This window comes from Rhinopithecus roxellana, chromosome 4 (assembly GCF_007565055.1).
Source record: "Rhinopithecus roxellana isolate Shanxi Qingling chromosome 4, ASM756505v1, whole genome shotgun sequence".
Lineage (NCBI taxonomy): Eukaryota > Metazoa > Chordata > Mammalia > Primates > Cercopithecidae > Rhinopithecus > Rhinopithecus roxellana.
In genome coordinates, this window is record NC_044552.1 from 105380411 (window position 1) to 105397385 (window position 16975).

At 42.5% G+C, this 16975-nt stretch overlaps 1 protein-coding gene across 4 annotated transcripts in view; it reads left to right on the forward strand.

Annotated features, from left to right (window-relative positions):
* Positions 1–16975, forward strand: part of SASH1 (SAM and SH3 domain containing 1) — a 287239-nt gene that overhangs the window by 248177 nt on the left and 22087 nt on the right. For all 4 annotated transcript variants that reach the window (XM_030928910.1, XM_030928912.1, XM_010375568.2 and 1 more), the window contains 4 exons: positions 1423–1555; positions 6674–7020; positions 12549–12623; positions 14689–14832. In XM_030928910.1, coding sequence (XP_030784770.1) covers positions 1423–1555; positions 6674–7020; positions 12549–12623; positions 14689–14832 — 699 coding nt within the window. The remainder of the gene's footprint in view (positions 1–1422; positions 1556–6673; positions 7021–12548; positions 12624–14688; positions 14833–16975) is intronic.

Below are 16975 nucleotides of genomic sequence, written 5' to 3' on the forward strand. Positions count from 1 at the left end.
TAAGTGGGTAAACAGTTTGCTGATAGTCATACAGGGAGAAAGTATCATGGCTCCATGCCTTGAGTTCCAGGGTGAGGACAGAGGCCAGGAAATCAGTTGTTTATATCCCTTACTATCCTTGTACTAATGTTTGTGCCATAGTGCAAAGAGGACTCACGACATGCACCATTTTTATGCTTAAGTAACGCATAGAAACTCTACCTCTTCTTCTCTTGAGGTATTATCTGCAACTCTTGCTTATCTGTTTTATTGTCTGTAACACTGAGATTAGTGAGAGCTTTTCTTCAGGAGAAAAATCTCTGCATTAGACTCATGTTCAGAGATGGGGCTTGTTTTTGTTTTGTGTGTTCGTTTGGGGCATTTGTCTTCCTGCTATTCCATGAACGGGGTTGGAGGAAATGGAGAGAAGGTTGTTGTCAAGACATGCGATGTGAGCTGGAATTGCTCATCCGCTGCACAGGGTGTGCCGAGGCGGCTGCTCCCAGGCATGCCCACGCACCCGTGCTGGACGCTCATTTAGCCGGAGACCTCTTTTGCTGTTTCACATTTTGAACAGATAAAACAGAGGAAGCTGCATATTGAATGTTGGAGCTGACTTAGAAATGAAACCCTCATTTCGTTCACAAGGAAAGGATTGTTTTTAGCCTGGGTCACTGCTGCAGAGAGAGATTTTTTTCCCTCTCTCTGTAATGTTTGATACTTGAGGGAAAACAGCTGGGCCTGAGCATGCTGACTCCCTGCAAAGTGCAATGGGCTGTGGGGAATATGGACTGTACTGTATGGCTGAAAGGTCAGCCTTTTCCCTTGTCTCTCTTGGAGGAATGCAGGGTCTGTCCTCACATTTGCCTTGTGATCCCTTAGAAGGAGCCGGGAGAGGCCGAAGGGCTGGCTGCAATGTGGCAGACAGTCTTAGCCAATGGGATGGAAGAGGCTGTTTGCATCTCTTTCCCTTTCCTGCCCTGCTGTTTTTGATTTTTGGGGGAGGGCTGGAAAAAGTCAACAGGATTTTGGTTTGGAGAAGTAGTTGATGACCACGTTAAACAGCAAGTCCTGATGGGCCAGACAGATGAGAGCCTGACCCAAACCACAGCAGTGAAACTGGAATTACAGGGCCAGCGTTGGAGGGAGAATCCTGCTGGAGTCCTCCTAAAAGAGGACAAGGAAGTAGTTGAGATAGATGCCCCCACAGGCCAGTTGAGGGCAAGGATGTGTATTTCGGTGCCTAGGACCTAATTCTACTCTGAATTAGACCTTAAGATGGTATGTGGTGCTTTGTAAACCTCTTGGGCAAATTTGTTGGTTCCTGAAGTTCAGCAACAGAGCTGCCGAGGATCAGACTGGCAGCAAGGCCAGCTATATCCAGCCACACAGGCAAAGCTTGGAGCAATTACCTGATTAACTTTTCCTTTGTTTCTTTGCCAGTCAAGAGAACAATCGGATGATGAGACCGAGGAGTCGGTGAAGTTTAAGAGGTTACACAAGCTAGTAAACTCCACTCGCAGAGTCAGAAAGAAACTAATTAGGGTGGAAGAAATGAAAAAACCCAGCACTGAAGGTAAAAAAAAAAAAAAAAAAAAAAAGGCAAACTCCACCCTGGTTATTCCAAAAGAAATTATTTGGGGTCAGTTTCTCAGTAGAAAAGGGATACGATTTCAAGTGGAAAATGCATTGAGCTCTGGCTAAATCTGGCAGAACTGTGCCTGCCAGAAGAGTGATGCTTAGATGCGATGATGTGATGGAATGAAGGGTCCTGGTGTCAGGCGTTTGGGATGCTTAGTCATTTAAATTTAAAAGATGGGAAATGGAAATTTTCTGGAGGTGTAGTGTAGCTTCATGTATGAGCTTATACCATTTTATATAAACTTTCTAACTTTTTCACATGAGTCTCCAATCCCAAAAAGGACTATGGTTCTTGCTCAGTGAATTTAGTTCAGATTTCATATACGTACATTTTGAAAAAATGCCTAACAATCAAAGCACCTAATATCCCTTTCAATTTCTCAGGGATGATTTGTTCTTCCTGTAGAGAGTCTCAAGTCTCAATTCAAATGGGGGCTTTAAGGACCTAGGATTCTAAGGGAATCTTTAAGATTTGTATTGCTGGAGTTAGCCAGGTGAAACAATAATGTCAAAAGAGACATCAACTTGGATTTATTGAAATGGATAGTTAGCCTTTGAAGTATAATTATGACAGTTCAAATCTCAACCTTATTCATCTCTCTTGTTAGTAATGTGCATTTGCAGTATCTTATAAATTCTCCCCAAAAAGGTAAAATAAAAAAATAAGATTTTTCTGTTTGAAAAATGATAATAATTGAATTGGATAAAAATACTGGAAAGAACATGCTTTTAAAAAAAAGCACATTACTTGTTAAAATGTCATATCTACATTGTGAGGAATTCCAAATTTTAACATGTAGGTTTTAAAATTATTTTTGTAGAGGCATTTTTGTTATATAGAATAAAGTCATGTAAAGAAATGAATTTCCCCTTATTTGCAAAGATAAGGTTTTTTTGTTTGTATTGCTGCTTTTAATTTGTGTTTGCTATTATTCATGGGTTTAAATCCCTTAGAATAATACTGAAGCTAAGTGGGTAACTCTGAGAGAATGGGGATTAGAAGGGAAAAGAAAAACATAGGGAGAGAAATCAGCTTTATGGCCAATTTCGTAAACTAGGGTTGTTTTCAATTCTGGAGTTTCATAAGGGTATCTTTTTGCGTGGTAATTCTGTTTACATTTGGATGCAATGCTGATTTTACATTTGGGTGTTTTAATACCTGCCCACCAGTTGTGAATACCACAGTATTGAATGTACCCTGTGGCAACCGTTACTGCAATCACAGACAGTGTCAGTTGGTACTGTTAGGGAGAACCATATGGGATTGCCAACATTCAACTTTAAGGGCACATTTTGTAACAAATCTCATGAACACTCGGCCAAAATCAAGTCTCAAATATAACAAATAGATGGGTGGGGTTCATCCGTAACTGAGATAATGTGGGTAAAGTACCTAGTCCTGGGCCTGTTCCCCAGTGGGCCCTTCACACATGATAGTGGTATGTTAAGGCAGCCTTTCCACTAGAATAACATGATTAAAAATACAAACATTGTAATTTGCATATTTATGTCAGAATAAATCAGTCCAACTATCTTTGAGAGGCATCGGTTGAAAAGGAAAAATATACCAAAAGGAGTAACTCTAGAGTAAAAAGTAATAACCATATGGAATTCTGGCCCTGAACTTTAATTTATCTGGGCACAAATCAGCCTTCACAGATGGAAGATGGATTTAGTGAGCTCCAATCCTAAGGTACACTCTGGCATCTGATGAGTCAGGGAGCTGAGTTGCCATTGGCCAAGCTCACCGTCTTCTCAGGAGAGGCCCCAGGTGTGTGTGTTGCTCAAGGCGCCTGCTTTGGGTTACCTCCCAATTCCCTGCTAAACTGGAGCTTCCTCCAACCCCTGCACAACAGAGAACTCTCTGAGGGTCCACACTGGCAGTGGTACTTGGAAGAGGCTACCTTGGCCCCTGTCCATCTCGCAGAGCAGGAAGGATTCGTACTCCAGTAGGCACCCCCCAACTCCCCCGCCCTTGGACTTACAAAGGGTTGATCCTTTAACTTCCTGCGTGCCTGTGCTAATACCAAGTTGTCTGCATGATAATTATCACATACTGAGGGCATGCCACGTGCCAGGCACTTTCCCAAACACTTTAGATTTTATGTTCTCTTTAATGTCATCCTCAGAATAGCTAGCAGAAATAAGCACTTATGCCATCCTCATTTCACAAATGAGGAAACTGAGACTCAAAGAGGCTAAGTAATTGACTCCTGGCCACTCAGCCAGCCAGCAGAAGGCCCAGCAAGATGTCCAGGCAGCCTGCTTCCTGACAGCAGCGTGTTCTCACTCTGCTGCCACCTCTCTCCCCCACCAGGTCTGAAGTCCTTGGAAAGCCAGGAGAGAGATCAGTTCTTCACCCACTCTCACCCTTGCACCCTGGGTTTCAAGTCCTTATCCTGGCACGGACAACCCTGGCCAATCTTTAATCTAGGCTACATCAGTGCCCTTTACCTGCCCATTTCTGTGTCTTTGCTGTAGAATGGACACCCTTCCTTCCCTCATTGCTCGCACTCAGTTCTCTCCAGGAATGAATCACCAGTTTTGTAGAAAGCTTTTCAGCTCATACAGCACCTTCACATAACTCTTTTATGAGCATAATGTTTACTGTTATCATCACAACAGCTTTGCCAGGGATATTATGGAAAGATAGGTAGGAATCATTACAGATGAGGAAACAGAGCCTCAGAGCCAGGAAGTAATTGCCCAAGGTTATGGAACTGTGAGTGGCAGAGTCAGGCTGGATGCAGAGCATACCCCTGAGTTCCTGGCATTAAGTCAGCCCATAGCCTACCTCTCTCCTCCTGCCAAAATCACCTTGCCTTTGGTAAGCAGGTCTCAGCTGAAGAAGATAGATGGAGGCCTTCATGTGAAGCAAATCCCAGCAAATGTGATGGAGTGAGCTCATCTTGATGGTCACTCTTCCAGTAGGAGAGTTGTATGCTTAAGTCAGAGAAGGATGAGAGAAGAAATGCTCCAAGTTCAAGCAGTCCAGGTCAAGGTTGGGATTCCAGGCCACTGGTCAGGCCCAGTGCACTACATACAGCCTGCACTACAGGAGGCCTGCCCTCAGCACCAGCAGATGCAGCCTCTTGGGAAGCATTTACTGCATATCCCTCACAACCCCTTACCAGATGCTGACTTTCCTGAACCCGAGAATAGAGCTACATTTGTCATGGACATGCGTTCACCAGCTGGTTCCAGACTCAGATGTGACACCAAAGTATTGGAATCTCTGACAACAATCCTAAGCTCAGAGCCCAGAAAATGTCCAAAACAGCTGCTGAGTGACAGATCCTTAGGATACGCAGGGTGGACTCACCTGAATTCTCTGAAACCCCTTAGGACTGTGGGTGGAGAAGGGCCTTTGCACATCTGCATGGACACCTGGGCAGATGGTGAAGCCACAACCACACTCGACTTCTTTAATAGGGAAGTCCGTGGTTGGGCTGCCCCTGCCACAGGTTGTGCCTCTAGTCTTGGCTCAGTTACTTCTTCTTGGAAGTGGAGGGTAGACTGTAACTAGAAGAGGTTGCCGTTTTTATTTCCAACAGCATAAGAACCCTTGGTCTTCACACCTTGTCAGTCAGGTGTCCTGAGGAAGGAGCAGGAAACTTCCAGGGTATTTGTACCCTGCCTCTGGGCTGGTGAATTTCTGTTAGAACCCCAAATCCTGCCTTTAAAGTCCCCCTGAAAGATCCCTGAACAATTCTTCAGGGGACTATGGGCCAGGCAGATTTTTACATCTTCTTTCCCACTTCCCACCCTCCCCACCACCGTCTGCTGGACATGAATGTAAAGTTGACCTTTGGTTGTATTTAATAGCAGGTATTCTTTTTGTTGTTGTTGTTAGATTTGTACCTATAAATCCCATCAATTGGGAAAGTAAGCCATTTTTAGAATTTTAAAGGACTGCTGCTGTTCTTTCCCCCTCTGAGTTTTGCTCTGAACTGAGCATAGCTCCCCTTTTTCTCTGACATTTACCACACACGGGCGCCCTCGTCCCAGCTGGTATATTTAGTGCCATCCTTCTGTTCCAAGGAACTTTTCCTTTTTTCCTCTTCACAATTCAGCGGGTGGAAAGCTGCAGAGCTCAAAGTTTCCCTATAATTAAAGGGACACAGCCAGTTGGGATCGCTACACCCACAGTTTGACCTACTTCTTTTCTCACATCTGTTCACATAACACATGCGGAAAAGAACTCGGTTTTCCTGCCAGCAAGTCCAAACCTTTCCACTGGGCTCTGGAGGGCTTGGCTTGCCACCTGGCTCCAGTGAGGGCTTCAAGAGCTGGAATCCCTGAGACCAGTGGGACCCTGGAGCCGCCTGCGTGTCAGGGCCCTTAAACGCCCTTGTTGCTTCCTAGCGAGGCCTGAGTTGATGGGAGTATCTGGCCGGAATCACTGAGTTTCCTGACTTTTTACATTTGGCCTGTCAGCTGGAGATGATTTGTCAGTCACATTTGCAGGATACAACCCTTTATAGTGTTTCTCCCCACCAAAACTTCCTTGGAGATTTAATCGCTCAAATGGCATATGTACCAATAAAACAATCACTGTCAGCCACATGACATTTATCACACTCCAACTATAAAAAGTCACCAGAGCCAACATAAAGGAGTGCCTTTCAGAAGGGGGAAAGATCCTGATTCCTAGTTTCAGAGGGTTGCATTTACAAACTGGGAAGGGCATTATCTCGAAATGCTAAGGCATATTGTGATTATGGCTAGCTTAGATTTTGCAAATGGCATTTTAAATACGACTGTGAAGGTGTTAGGTCTACAAAGATATTTAAAGAAGGAGAAAACACATCTGAAACCTTTTAACGTTGAGCTCATGTGAAACCATGTATTTTCACAGTATATTTTCATTTTTCTGTACATATGTAAGTGGGAGCTGGGTTTATAAAGAGGGTCATGATACGGAGAAAGATATTGCTGTGGGCTAGCTATCTATATGGGCTAGCTTATTTTTTGCAGGGTGGTGGGTGTAAAGAAAGACGTATGCAAGAATGCAAAGGTGTGTTCACAAGAGATTCTGTTGGTTTCCCTCCAGGTGGGGAGGAGCACGTGTTCGAGAATTCGCAGGTCCTGGATGAACGGTCCGCCCTCTACTCTGGTGTGCACAAGAAGCCTTTTTTCTTTGATGGCTCTCCTGAGAAACCTCCCGAAGATGACTCAGACTCTCTCACCACGTCTCCATCCTCCAGCAGCCTGGACACCTGGGGGGCTGGCCGGAAGTTGGTCAAAACCTTCAGCAAAGGAGAGAGTCGGGGCCTGATTAAGCCCCCCAAGAAGATGGGGACATTCTTCTCCTACCCAGAAGAAGAAAAGGCCCAGAAAGTGTCCCGCTCCCTCACCGAGGGGGAGATGAAAAAGAGTCTCGGGTCCCTAAGCCACGGGGTAAGTACGGATGGTGTTTGCTTCTATGACAACCACCGTCGCAGGCACCACCTTCTGGTGTCCCTGGAGGAGTTTCAGAGTGTCCGGAAGCAAATCCGCTTGAAGAAAACGGATACTAATTATTCCTGTTCCAGAGCGTTTCTCTGCCAGCGTCCCTCCAGAAAAGGCATCACCAGCACCACCTGTGACCTGCAGCTGCTCCGGCAGAAAGGCAAAGGGGGCGGGAGCTGTGGCTTCCCCGGCAGGAGGGTGCGCGGGCGCACCTCGGTCAGCGAGTTCAATATCACCTACGTGGTGGAGAGGAGCCTGTACAGCCACCTGAACCTGACCCAGCTAGTGCGGCCTGCCTCAGACAGGACCCTGAGCAAGGCTGAGAGACAGGACCTGAGGCGGTGCCTGCTGGAGGAGGATGAGGAGGCAAAGAGGAAGTGGGCCGCCACGGTCGACCGCTGTACTAAAAGGGTTCTCTTGAGAATCCACCAGAAGTCTGTGAGTCACAAAGATGGTCCCGAGGACGGCCTTGTCATTTCTGTGATGTGCAGTCAAGCATTATGGCCTTTCTTCTGCGGGGACTGACTTTCTCCCCTCTCTCCTGCTCATGACGTCAGGGCACATCCCACCATCACCTTCAATTTCAAATCCTGCTTTCACTTCCAGGCAGCTTTCACCTTCTCTTCCGTTTCTCCTCTTGTCAGATGAAGCTGTTTGAGTGCCCATTAAAATAAGCATTGAAGCTGATCCAGAGAGGGGCTTCCAGGGTACAGGGGTGGGGTTTGGCTGCCTCCAGGAGTGGCTGTCTTGATTCTCCGCCATTGTGTCACTTGACCTCAAAGAAGCTGATTCAAAACAGAAGGGCATTTCACCCTGGAAAGAGATGCTTGCTCTTGGTTTTAAAATTAAAAGAATAGGAGCAGGCTCATGGAAAAACTGCCATCATCACAGTCACCAATTCGGTGATTTGAAAACATTATAAAGCACATTTATATTGTTAGTAGAGGCAAGCAGAAAGTTGGTAAATCTAACAACAAAAATGGGAGCCTTTTTGTTTTACTTAAGTCTATTCAATGTTCTTATCTTTATAAACAAATCGACATTTGGAAATGCCTTCCCCTAGCCTATAGATTCTTCTGTACTCAGCAAGGAATGAAGTACTCACTTTGAAAGAATAGGGGATGTTTTTCACTTTTAGTACTGGCTGATCAGAGACCTAGTAAGATTTATTTTCAAGGCATGATTTACTTTGAACTTCAGAATATAGAATTTTTCCTTCTGAAATTCCCACCTAACTTTTAGTTTGCACAGTGGCCCATATAAAATGGTGCAAAATGAGGAAGTAGAGCTCTTGGCCCTCTGTCACCTGGCACCTTGCTTGATCTGCTCAGGACAGTTGGCTGTGGGCCCTTTTAAAGATCTGAAAGAGTAGAGTATCCTTCAATAGTGGTTTTCCCAGGGGGCCTTCACATTCATGAACAGGATGTTCTTCCCCAGACGATTAGTGCAATTTAAATTCATTCAGTCGGGTTCTGCTTTTGTGAAAGTAAAGACGGATTGGTCAATGCCATTCTTAAAACGACATTCTCTGTTGTAAAAGAATCGTTAGGTCCTTCCTAGCCCCTGGATTTTCCAAGTATTTCCACGTGTTGACTTCCTCCCTAGATCTTATTTTCTGTCCTTTCATATTCGTGTAATTCTTGCAATACTTTTAATACTGCTAGTATGTAGCGGGAACTTTTCTTCTGTTTCTTTCTGTATCATGGCAACAGTTTTTCATTGGTTGAGGTTTTGCTTTAGAATAACAATTCTCTTTCTCGCTCATTCAGCCTCTGGTTTGCTCTGACTCACAGATATTTTGAAAAATAACCAGCCTTAGTTTTATGTATTTATTTTTTACTTTCAGAAGTTTTCTGCCCAGTTCGTCTGCTCTTGTACCTTTTGACATGACCTTGATAGAACAGACCCACTTCTTCTGTTAATTGATGACTCACCTCTGAGTTTACATCATGTAATACTGAGAATTTTCCCAATTTGAGCACCTTGAATTGTTGATGTGCCTCTCATGTTACTTATTGTCGGATTCATACTATAACTCCATGAGGGCCTTGTCTCTAGAAGTTATATTTCTGGAATTTGTGCTAGTTAGCGTTGTGGACCAGGGATTAATTCTTCACTGACATTGAGTATAGACATCTGGCCAAGCTCATTTCCAGGCACCACCCCCACCTAACGTGCTGTTGTGTAATCTCTCCAGGTACCACCCCCACCTAACATGCTGTTGTGTAATCCCTATCTCAGTTATCAGTCTGAAGCTGAGTATTTTTAAAATACTGTGAGCCTGAGACACTAATGGACAGTTTCAACACTTGTAAAACTATGTGTTCAATAGGAAGTTATATATTTGCATATTCCTTTTCTTGTAGTACAGTTGTACAATCAAAATTTAACTTTCTAATTATCCAGAGAATGTAAGAGGAAATAAGCATTCTATCTTACAATAGAAATAACTTTTTTAAAAAGGGACTAATTTTATTTCTTTGCTAGATTTATTTAAAAAGTTATTTTCCATTCTCCTTGTCAGGTATTTCTTTCATTTTATCTAAAAGTTTCCTTTATTCTTCAACTTCAATCTCTTTGTCTTTCAAAATGCCATATTTGCTTGATGAAACCTCAGGGAAATGATAATGCTTTGTATTCACTGGAAGTGGTCACTTGTCTTGTATTTTATTTGGTCATTCAATTTTTGTTTGAGGGAACAGACATGCATGACATTTTGCAATTTTGTACATTTTTAAATTCAACCCCAAAACATGTGTTTCCAACTGCATGACCATTCCATTGACTAGCCCTCCTCATCCCAAGCATCTATCTAAAATGTTTTTATAATTATCAGTATAGGAGGTGTATGAACTAAAACAACTTCATTTAGTCGTCCTTTATTTAGGTCATCAACGTCAAAGGCTGGTTGATATACTGATTTATTTTTTATGAGTCTCTTTACAGACCGTTTTCTCTTTTGAAGGAATGCTGTTAAAGAACTACTTGATATTATAGAAAAAGCTAGAAATTAATTCAAGCAATCTTTATTGTTATATTCTTTGTCACTCCTCCACTGTTAAAAAGAATCAATTCCAGATATCTTAGTCTATCATTGGAAGAGGTTTCAGTTGGTAGTTAAGAAAACTAGTCCATTCTTTAAGTTTTTCATTTTAGAAATAAAGGCATACAATAGGCATATGAAAACTTAAATGAGATTCTAATTTATTGCAGTCATAGTTTCCACATAAATTCTTTCACAGTTATTTCATATGCATCAGAAATAACTTGGGCTCCAACATTGCAGTAGATGCTGTAGTTTAAAGCAGGGACATGCAAAACCATACAATAATGAGGCATCTGGGCGCCATACCGTGTCTGTGAAGCCCTGAGTCACAGGAAAGAAACTAGAATAAAATCACTGCTTTTGCAAGAAGGAGGAAATGTACATGGCATTATAAGCTGGAAAGAGAAAGTTAATGTTAAAAATTAGCCTTGAGAGGTGGTCATAGCATTGCTTACCCAGTTAGGTGATTTGGTGAATATATTTGTGTAGAAAGGTTTTTCTCTTTCTATAGAATAGATATAGGTCCAGTTAAGTTGACGATAAAAGAAATCACATTGCTCATTGATATTTAATGTAGAATTAGGATAATGTCTATTAGAAAATAAATCGGTAGTAGATTATTTAAAACAGCAGCAGCAGCACTGGTGAAGAAGAACAGCTCTGAGTCATCCTGATGTCGGTTGTCATGAAATGCTTTCCTTATCTCTTGGCCTTCCCCTGTACCCCAATGGCCATCTCTCACTTTGTGGCCTATTCCTGGTATGCTCCGATTTTATAGTTGAACTCCCAGATTAGATTGTAAGGCCCAGAACAAAGCTCCACCTCTGCATTTGCATATTTATAATGTTAACTAAGCCTCAACTTCAATATAACAGCTGCCAGGATGACTACCACATTCTCAGTACAGCCTTAATGAAAAGTAATGGAAGAAACCAGCATTTCGTAGTGTCTGCCTTGTGCCAGGCAGTGCGCTAGAAGGCTTCAAACATGATATAAGTATTATTTTAATAATGAATCTAAAGCTCAGAGAGTGTAAGTACTTTACCTGAGATCACACAGCAAGTAAGTGGCAGAACCAGGATTTGTGTCTAGATTTTTGTGATTTCAAAAACCTAGACATTTTCCTTCTAGGATGTTTCTACTTTATCAATTCAGTTAATTTTATATATATATATATATTTTTTAAATAAATAAGTAATGCTTATAGTATATTAGGTTGGTGCAAAAGTAATCAAAGTTTTTGCCATTGAAAAAATGGCAAAGCCGCAATTATTTTTGCACCAATCAAATACATTGTACTTTTCTGTTCATTTCTTCCATTTAATAGCTGTTCATTAGACTTCTCTGAGAAGCTGGTAATACAAAATATTGAACCCTGAATCTACAATTACACTTTCATTACTGATGTTTAAAAAAGATAATTAGTTGTAACATTAATGTGCGTTGCGGGGCGCAGGGTGGTCGCTCAGAGCCTTTTACTAGAAAAACAACAGTGAATTTGAACCAAGTTCTGCAAATACAAAAATCACTAAGATATAAGCTGTTCCATGAAAAAAGTTACCAGAAAAACAACAGTGAATTTGAACCAAGTTCTGCAAATACAAAAATCACTAAGATATAAGCAGTTCTGTGAAGTTTTGCAACCACCTAAAAGGATAATAAAGTGTTCATTGTTTATAACATCAGCATTTTTCCTATTGAAATTAAAGAGTGTGGTCAAAGACAGTCACCGATTCACCCGTTTTCTTTCTGGGCAAATGTGGCATCTTCATTCACCGAGAGAAAAGGGTCATCGTTACTTAACTTGGTCAGTTAGATGGGAAAGTTACCAGCGTTTTTGGCTAGCATGGGGAAGCAGTGAGTGAGTAATTCTCTTGGCCTGATTGGACAACTATAAACATAACCTTTCCCCCTCCTCTTCTCAGCGATTTAAAACTAAACAAAATGAAAGTCTGTTTGAAAAGCTTGCTGTTGGTGTCAGAGCCATGGGATTTTAGACCTGGGTTTTCAGGATGCCTGAGCACATGGATCCTCTAACACATATCCCTTCATTATCTCTACTGAATGTAGCTGATGTTAGGGGAATTTCTGTGCTGGAGACAGGGAATCTCACAGCACTGGACTCATGGAGGGTTTTTTTGTTGTTGTTGTTGTTTAGGCTTTTTTTAAGCGGTTGGTTTTTGCATGTTAAGAGGATTCTAGACTTCTGGGGTAGGCAAAGTTCCAGTGGCCTGTGAAAGGGAAAAATGAGTGAAGTTTCCTTACGACATGACTCATGTGTTTTTTTCTCATCATTTCTCGTGTTCTACTTTCATCCTGTACACATATTTGTGATTCAGAGATGTCCTGCAAATGGGGACTGTTGGGTTGGTGCACCACCGGCTGGCTTAAGCATAACTGGAGTTTTTCTGCCCTGCCCTCTTTTCCACAGAGAACCTGCAGTTTTGGAGGATTTGACTTGACAAATCGCTCTCTGCACGTTGGCAGTAGTAATTCTGACCCAATGGTGAGTAGCGTCAGAGGAAAGCAAAAGATATGGATTCAGGCAATGAGGCTGACAATAGTTGACCATTGAGCATCTTTGAGAAATGATAGTGGGTACTGTTTTCCTTGGTAATCCTCAGTCACATTTAGAGAAAAGCTCTATTTCACTCACCTTACGGACTCCACCATTCCACATGGAATGAATAATGACCACTCTCACTGCCGTCTCCTTCCCTGAGTAGCACAGTTCCTTTAGTGCCTTTGCTTCCGGTTTTCTTGAAGTAACAAATCCAGATAAGTCTGGCCTCTGTGGTCTGAGTCATTTTGCACATGGCCTTTTCTTCTTGCTAGTTTCTAGCACGTAACTACGACACATACATAGTGCCACGAAGTGAAGCCCTGTGGGTATGTGCTGGCATTTTGGAATACCAGTCTTATTATAGGCCCAGTATCTGGCCCTGCATGGCCTATACTAAGCCTAGGGTTTTGTGGTCTGGGGTGTCCTGGAGTGAACTTAGTCTCCGTGGGACCAAAGCAGACCAGACCCCTCAGGGATCTGGTGTCAGGCCCAGGTGTCTGCCCCCTCAGACCTGCTTTGCGGTCATAGTCCAGGGACAGGCCACCACAGTGGCACACAAGTTTTGTTCCCTAAAGTTTGCTTTCTCAGACCCCAAGGGTGAAGGTGAGTCTTTTTTTTTTTTTGAGACAGAGTCTCACTTTGTACCCAGACTGGAGTGCAGTGGCACAATCTTGTCTTGTCTGCAATCTTGTCTCCCTGCAACCTCTGTCCCAATGTAGCAGTTCTCCTGCCTCAGCCTCCCGAGTGGCTGGGATTACAGGCATATGCCACCATGCCTAGATAATTTCTGTATTTTTAGTAGAGATGGGGTTTCTCCATGTTGGCCAGGCTGGTCTTGAACTCCTGACCTTGTGATCCACCCGTCTTGGCCTCCCAAAGTGCTGGGATTACAGGCGTGAGCCACTGCGCCCGGCCTTTGGTGAGTCTTATATATAGTTTAGTTTGTCCTTTGCATTGTGTCATAAAACTGTAAAATGAAGATTTCATGTTTCATGTTTGTTATGATCATGTGTCAGCTAAAATACCCACCTGGGATGTATATGAAATGTTTTGAAAATTTCCTGGAAGAAATTTAAACTATTTTATTTGACTATCAAATTATATTGATTCTTAAGCCAATAGTTTTCTGCTGTCAATCTTTTTTAGAAATGAGAGAAAATATGATTTGTTTTCTTTCTCAGAGAAAAGTTCGTTTAAAAAAAAAAATGCAAACTAGAATGAGAGATTACCACAATCTAGTTTGTTAAGAGAGAAATGTACACACTGAGCGCTATAGTGATGGAAATCCAATCAGATGTTGCTCTTCTAACGAGTGAGCTTAACCATTTGTTCTAACCTCTTTCTCAGGGCAATTCAGTAGTATTATCCCTCTTCTCCCTCATTGCTCATTGCTGGGATTACATGAACATAGTAAATCACTCTTTTTTTTTTTTTTTTGGAGACAGAGTCTCACTCTGTCGCCCAGGCTGGAGTGCAGTGACGTGATCTCGGCTCACTGCAAGCTCCGCCTCCTGGGTTCACGCCATTCTCTTGCCTCAGCCTCCTGAGTAGCTGCGACTACAGGCGCCCGCCACCATGCCCGGCTAATTTTTTGTATTTTTAATAGAGACGGGTTTCACTGTGTTAGTCAGGATGGTCTCGATCTCCTGACCTCGTGATCCACCCGCCTCGGCCTCCCAAAGGTAAATCACTCTTTACTGATGAAATGCAGTCCCCTTGGGTGTTAAAAATAGCGGGAAAAATGTAACCTGATAAGGATGTACTAAAAGTAAGTAAAATAAAAACTGACTCACATACCACTGTAAGCAAACAAACAAAAAGCCCTATAGTCAATAAGCTTTCATTTTTAATCAAAGAGATAAATAACAGCACAGAGTTAACACAAGAAAAACTTAAAGATCCTGAGGAATGCCCATATTTCTGAGAGCTAGGACAGTAATGGTTTAAATAATAAAACCTGTCCTTCATCTTTTGCGACCAACAATACTTGCAACATTTTGTTTTACAGGGTAAAGAAGGAGACTTTGTGTACAAAGAAGTCATCAAATCACCTACTGCCTCTCGCATCTCTCTTGGGAAAAAGGTGAAATCAGTGAAAGAGACGATGAGAAAGAGAATGTCTAAAAAATACAGCAGCTCTGTGTCTGAGCAGGTATGCAGCTACCTGGTAGAATGTTCCCTTGGTTCTTCCTGACAAGAAAAGCTGAGGATGGCCCACCTGAGATTTTAAATGGTGCTAAATATACATACTCCTTGGCATTAACCTGCTCCAAGTCCGTGCTTTATTTACATAGAGAAACATTGTATTCAGCACACATTTATTAAGCACTTTGGGCTGTTCAGCACCGTGCTTGGTGCTGGGGAATACAAAATATAGGACTTGCCTTCTGTGTACAGACAAGAGAAAGAGACATGTAAAGAAATGGTTACTCTTCAGTGCAATAGGCATTGTAAATTTGAATGCAAAGGAAGCATTTTATTTTCTAAACTATGCCTTGCTACAGAATGGATGTTACCTGAATCACACCTAAAACTTTTTTTTTTGAACAGCAGACTTGTCAGTCATGGCATAAGTTGTTCTAGAAGCACATAGCCAGTCTAAGAAAGAAACTCGGAGTTCTTCCTGGGTACCAGACTTTGGTAATAATGTTTCAGAGCGGGGTGTTTTCCCTTATTTGCCCTATCTGTAGCCATGAAGAAAGGTATCACAGAATAAGTTTTTCCCCCCTAGATCTATAATTTTGTTGCTAGAAAAATGACTGTTTCTGTCTTAATTGCATGGGTGGAGGGAGTAAAGACAGTTGGAGAGCTGGACCTCAAGGTAATTATGACCATTCGATTTTCAAGACACTCTCCTCCGGCACCTGTACAGCATTCATTTTGTAACCTGTTGAAGTACCTGTGTATGAGCTGATTGTCTGCTTGAAATATGTAGGTAATGCAGTTTATTTACCAAATAAAATCAGCGGTGAAAGCAGACATTTTTGCTCAGCTGCTGCTCTCTGGTGGGCACAGTGAGCTAAAACTAAGCATCGCCCCTATGCGAATGACAACACCACCAGCCTGCCACCCACCTCACTTGATTCAAACAATGCCTGCATGGCAGCTTCAGTTGATTACAGTGATTCTCATGGGGAAGGGGTGAGAGGGTATCATTTTGCTCCCCCAAGCACCCCAGGGCAATGTCTTTCAATGGTCAGACTGGGTTGAGATGAAGTGGAATGGATATTGCTGGCATCTAGAGCAGCAGTGCCCAGTCATTTTGCACCAGGGACTGGTTTTGTGGAAGGCAGTTTTTCCACAGAGCTGGGGTGGGTGGTGGTTTCAGGATGATTCATGTGCATTACATTTCTTGTTCACTTTATTTCTATTGTTATTACATTGTAATATATAATGAAGTAATTATACAACTCACCATAATGTAGAATCAGTGGGAGCCTGAGCTTGTTTTCCTGCAACTAGATGGTCCCATCTGGGGTGATGGGAGACAGTGACAGATCATCAGGCATTAGATTCTCATAAGGAGTCTGCAACTTAGATGCCTCATGTGCACAATTCACAATAGGATTCGTGCTCCTATGAGAATCTAATGCCACTGCCGATCTGATAAGAGGTGGAGCTCAGACAGTAATGCGAGTAATGGAGAGTGGCTGTAAAAACAGATCAAGCTTGGCCTACTCACCCGCCACTCACCTCCTGCTGTGTGGCCCACTTCTTAACAGGCCACAGACGGGTTCTGGTCCGTGGCCCGGGAGTTGCAGAATGCTGATCTAGAGGGTAGAGGCCAGGGACACTGCCAAACATCTTAGCATGGACAGGACAGTCCCCACAGCAAAGAACTGTCCATCCAAAATGATCAGTGCTCAGGCTCAGAAACCGTGGCTTATTAGACCTGCAGGAGATGTTGGACTGCCTTCAGTGCATCTTGTCCATGGTTGTTTTCTTTATTCTTTTCATTCTCTTGTCCCTGTGGATGAGGGAGTGATAGTGGTTCTATATTTCTTCCCAGCAATGAAGCAGTCAGCATGCTAGTGAAAGCATGATACTAATTTAAAGCATTTTATTAAGTTTGCTTTTCCCCCAAATTGAAACAGCCACTAAAACTCTTCAGCTTATGTTCAAAGAGGTTTTATGCTTTATGAATCATAAGCATACAATTTTAATATCATTTTGACATTTTTCAATAATTTTACTACCATATAGCAATCTTATGTGCTTAGTTCTATTTTTTTAAGGCAGTCATTTCACATAAGGAATCAAAGAAATAACTGATCATTATAAATTTTCTGTAAAGC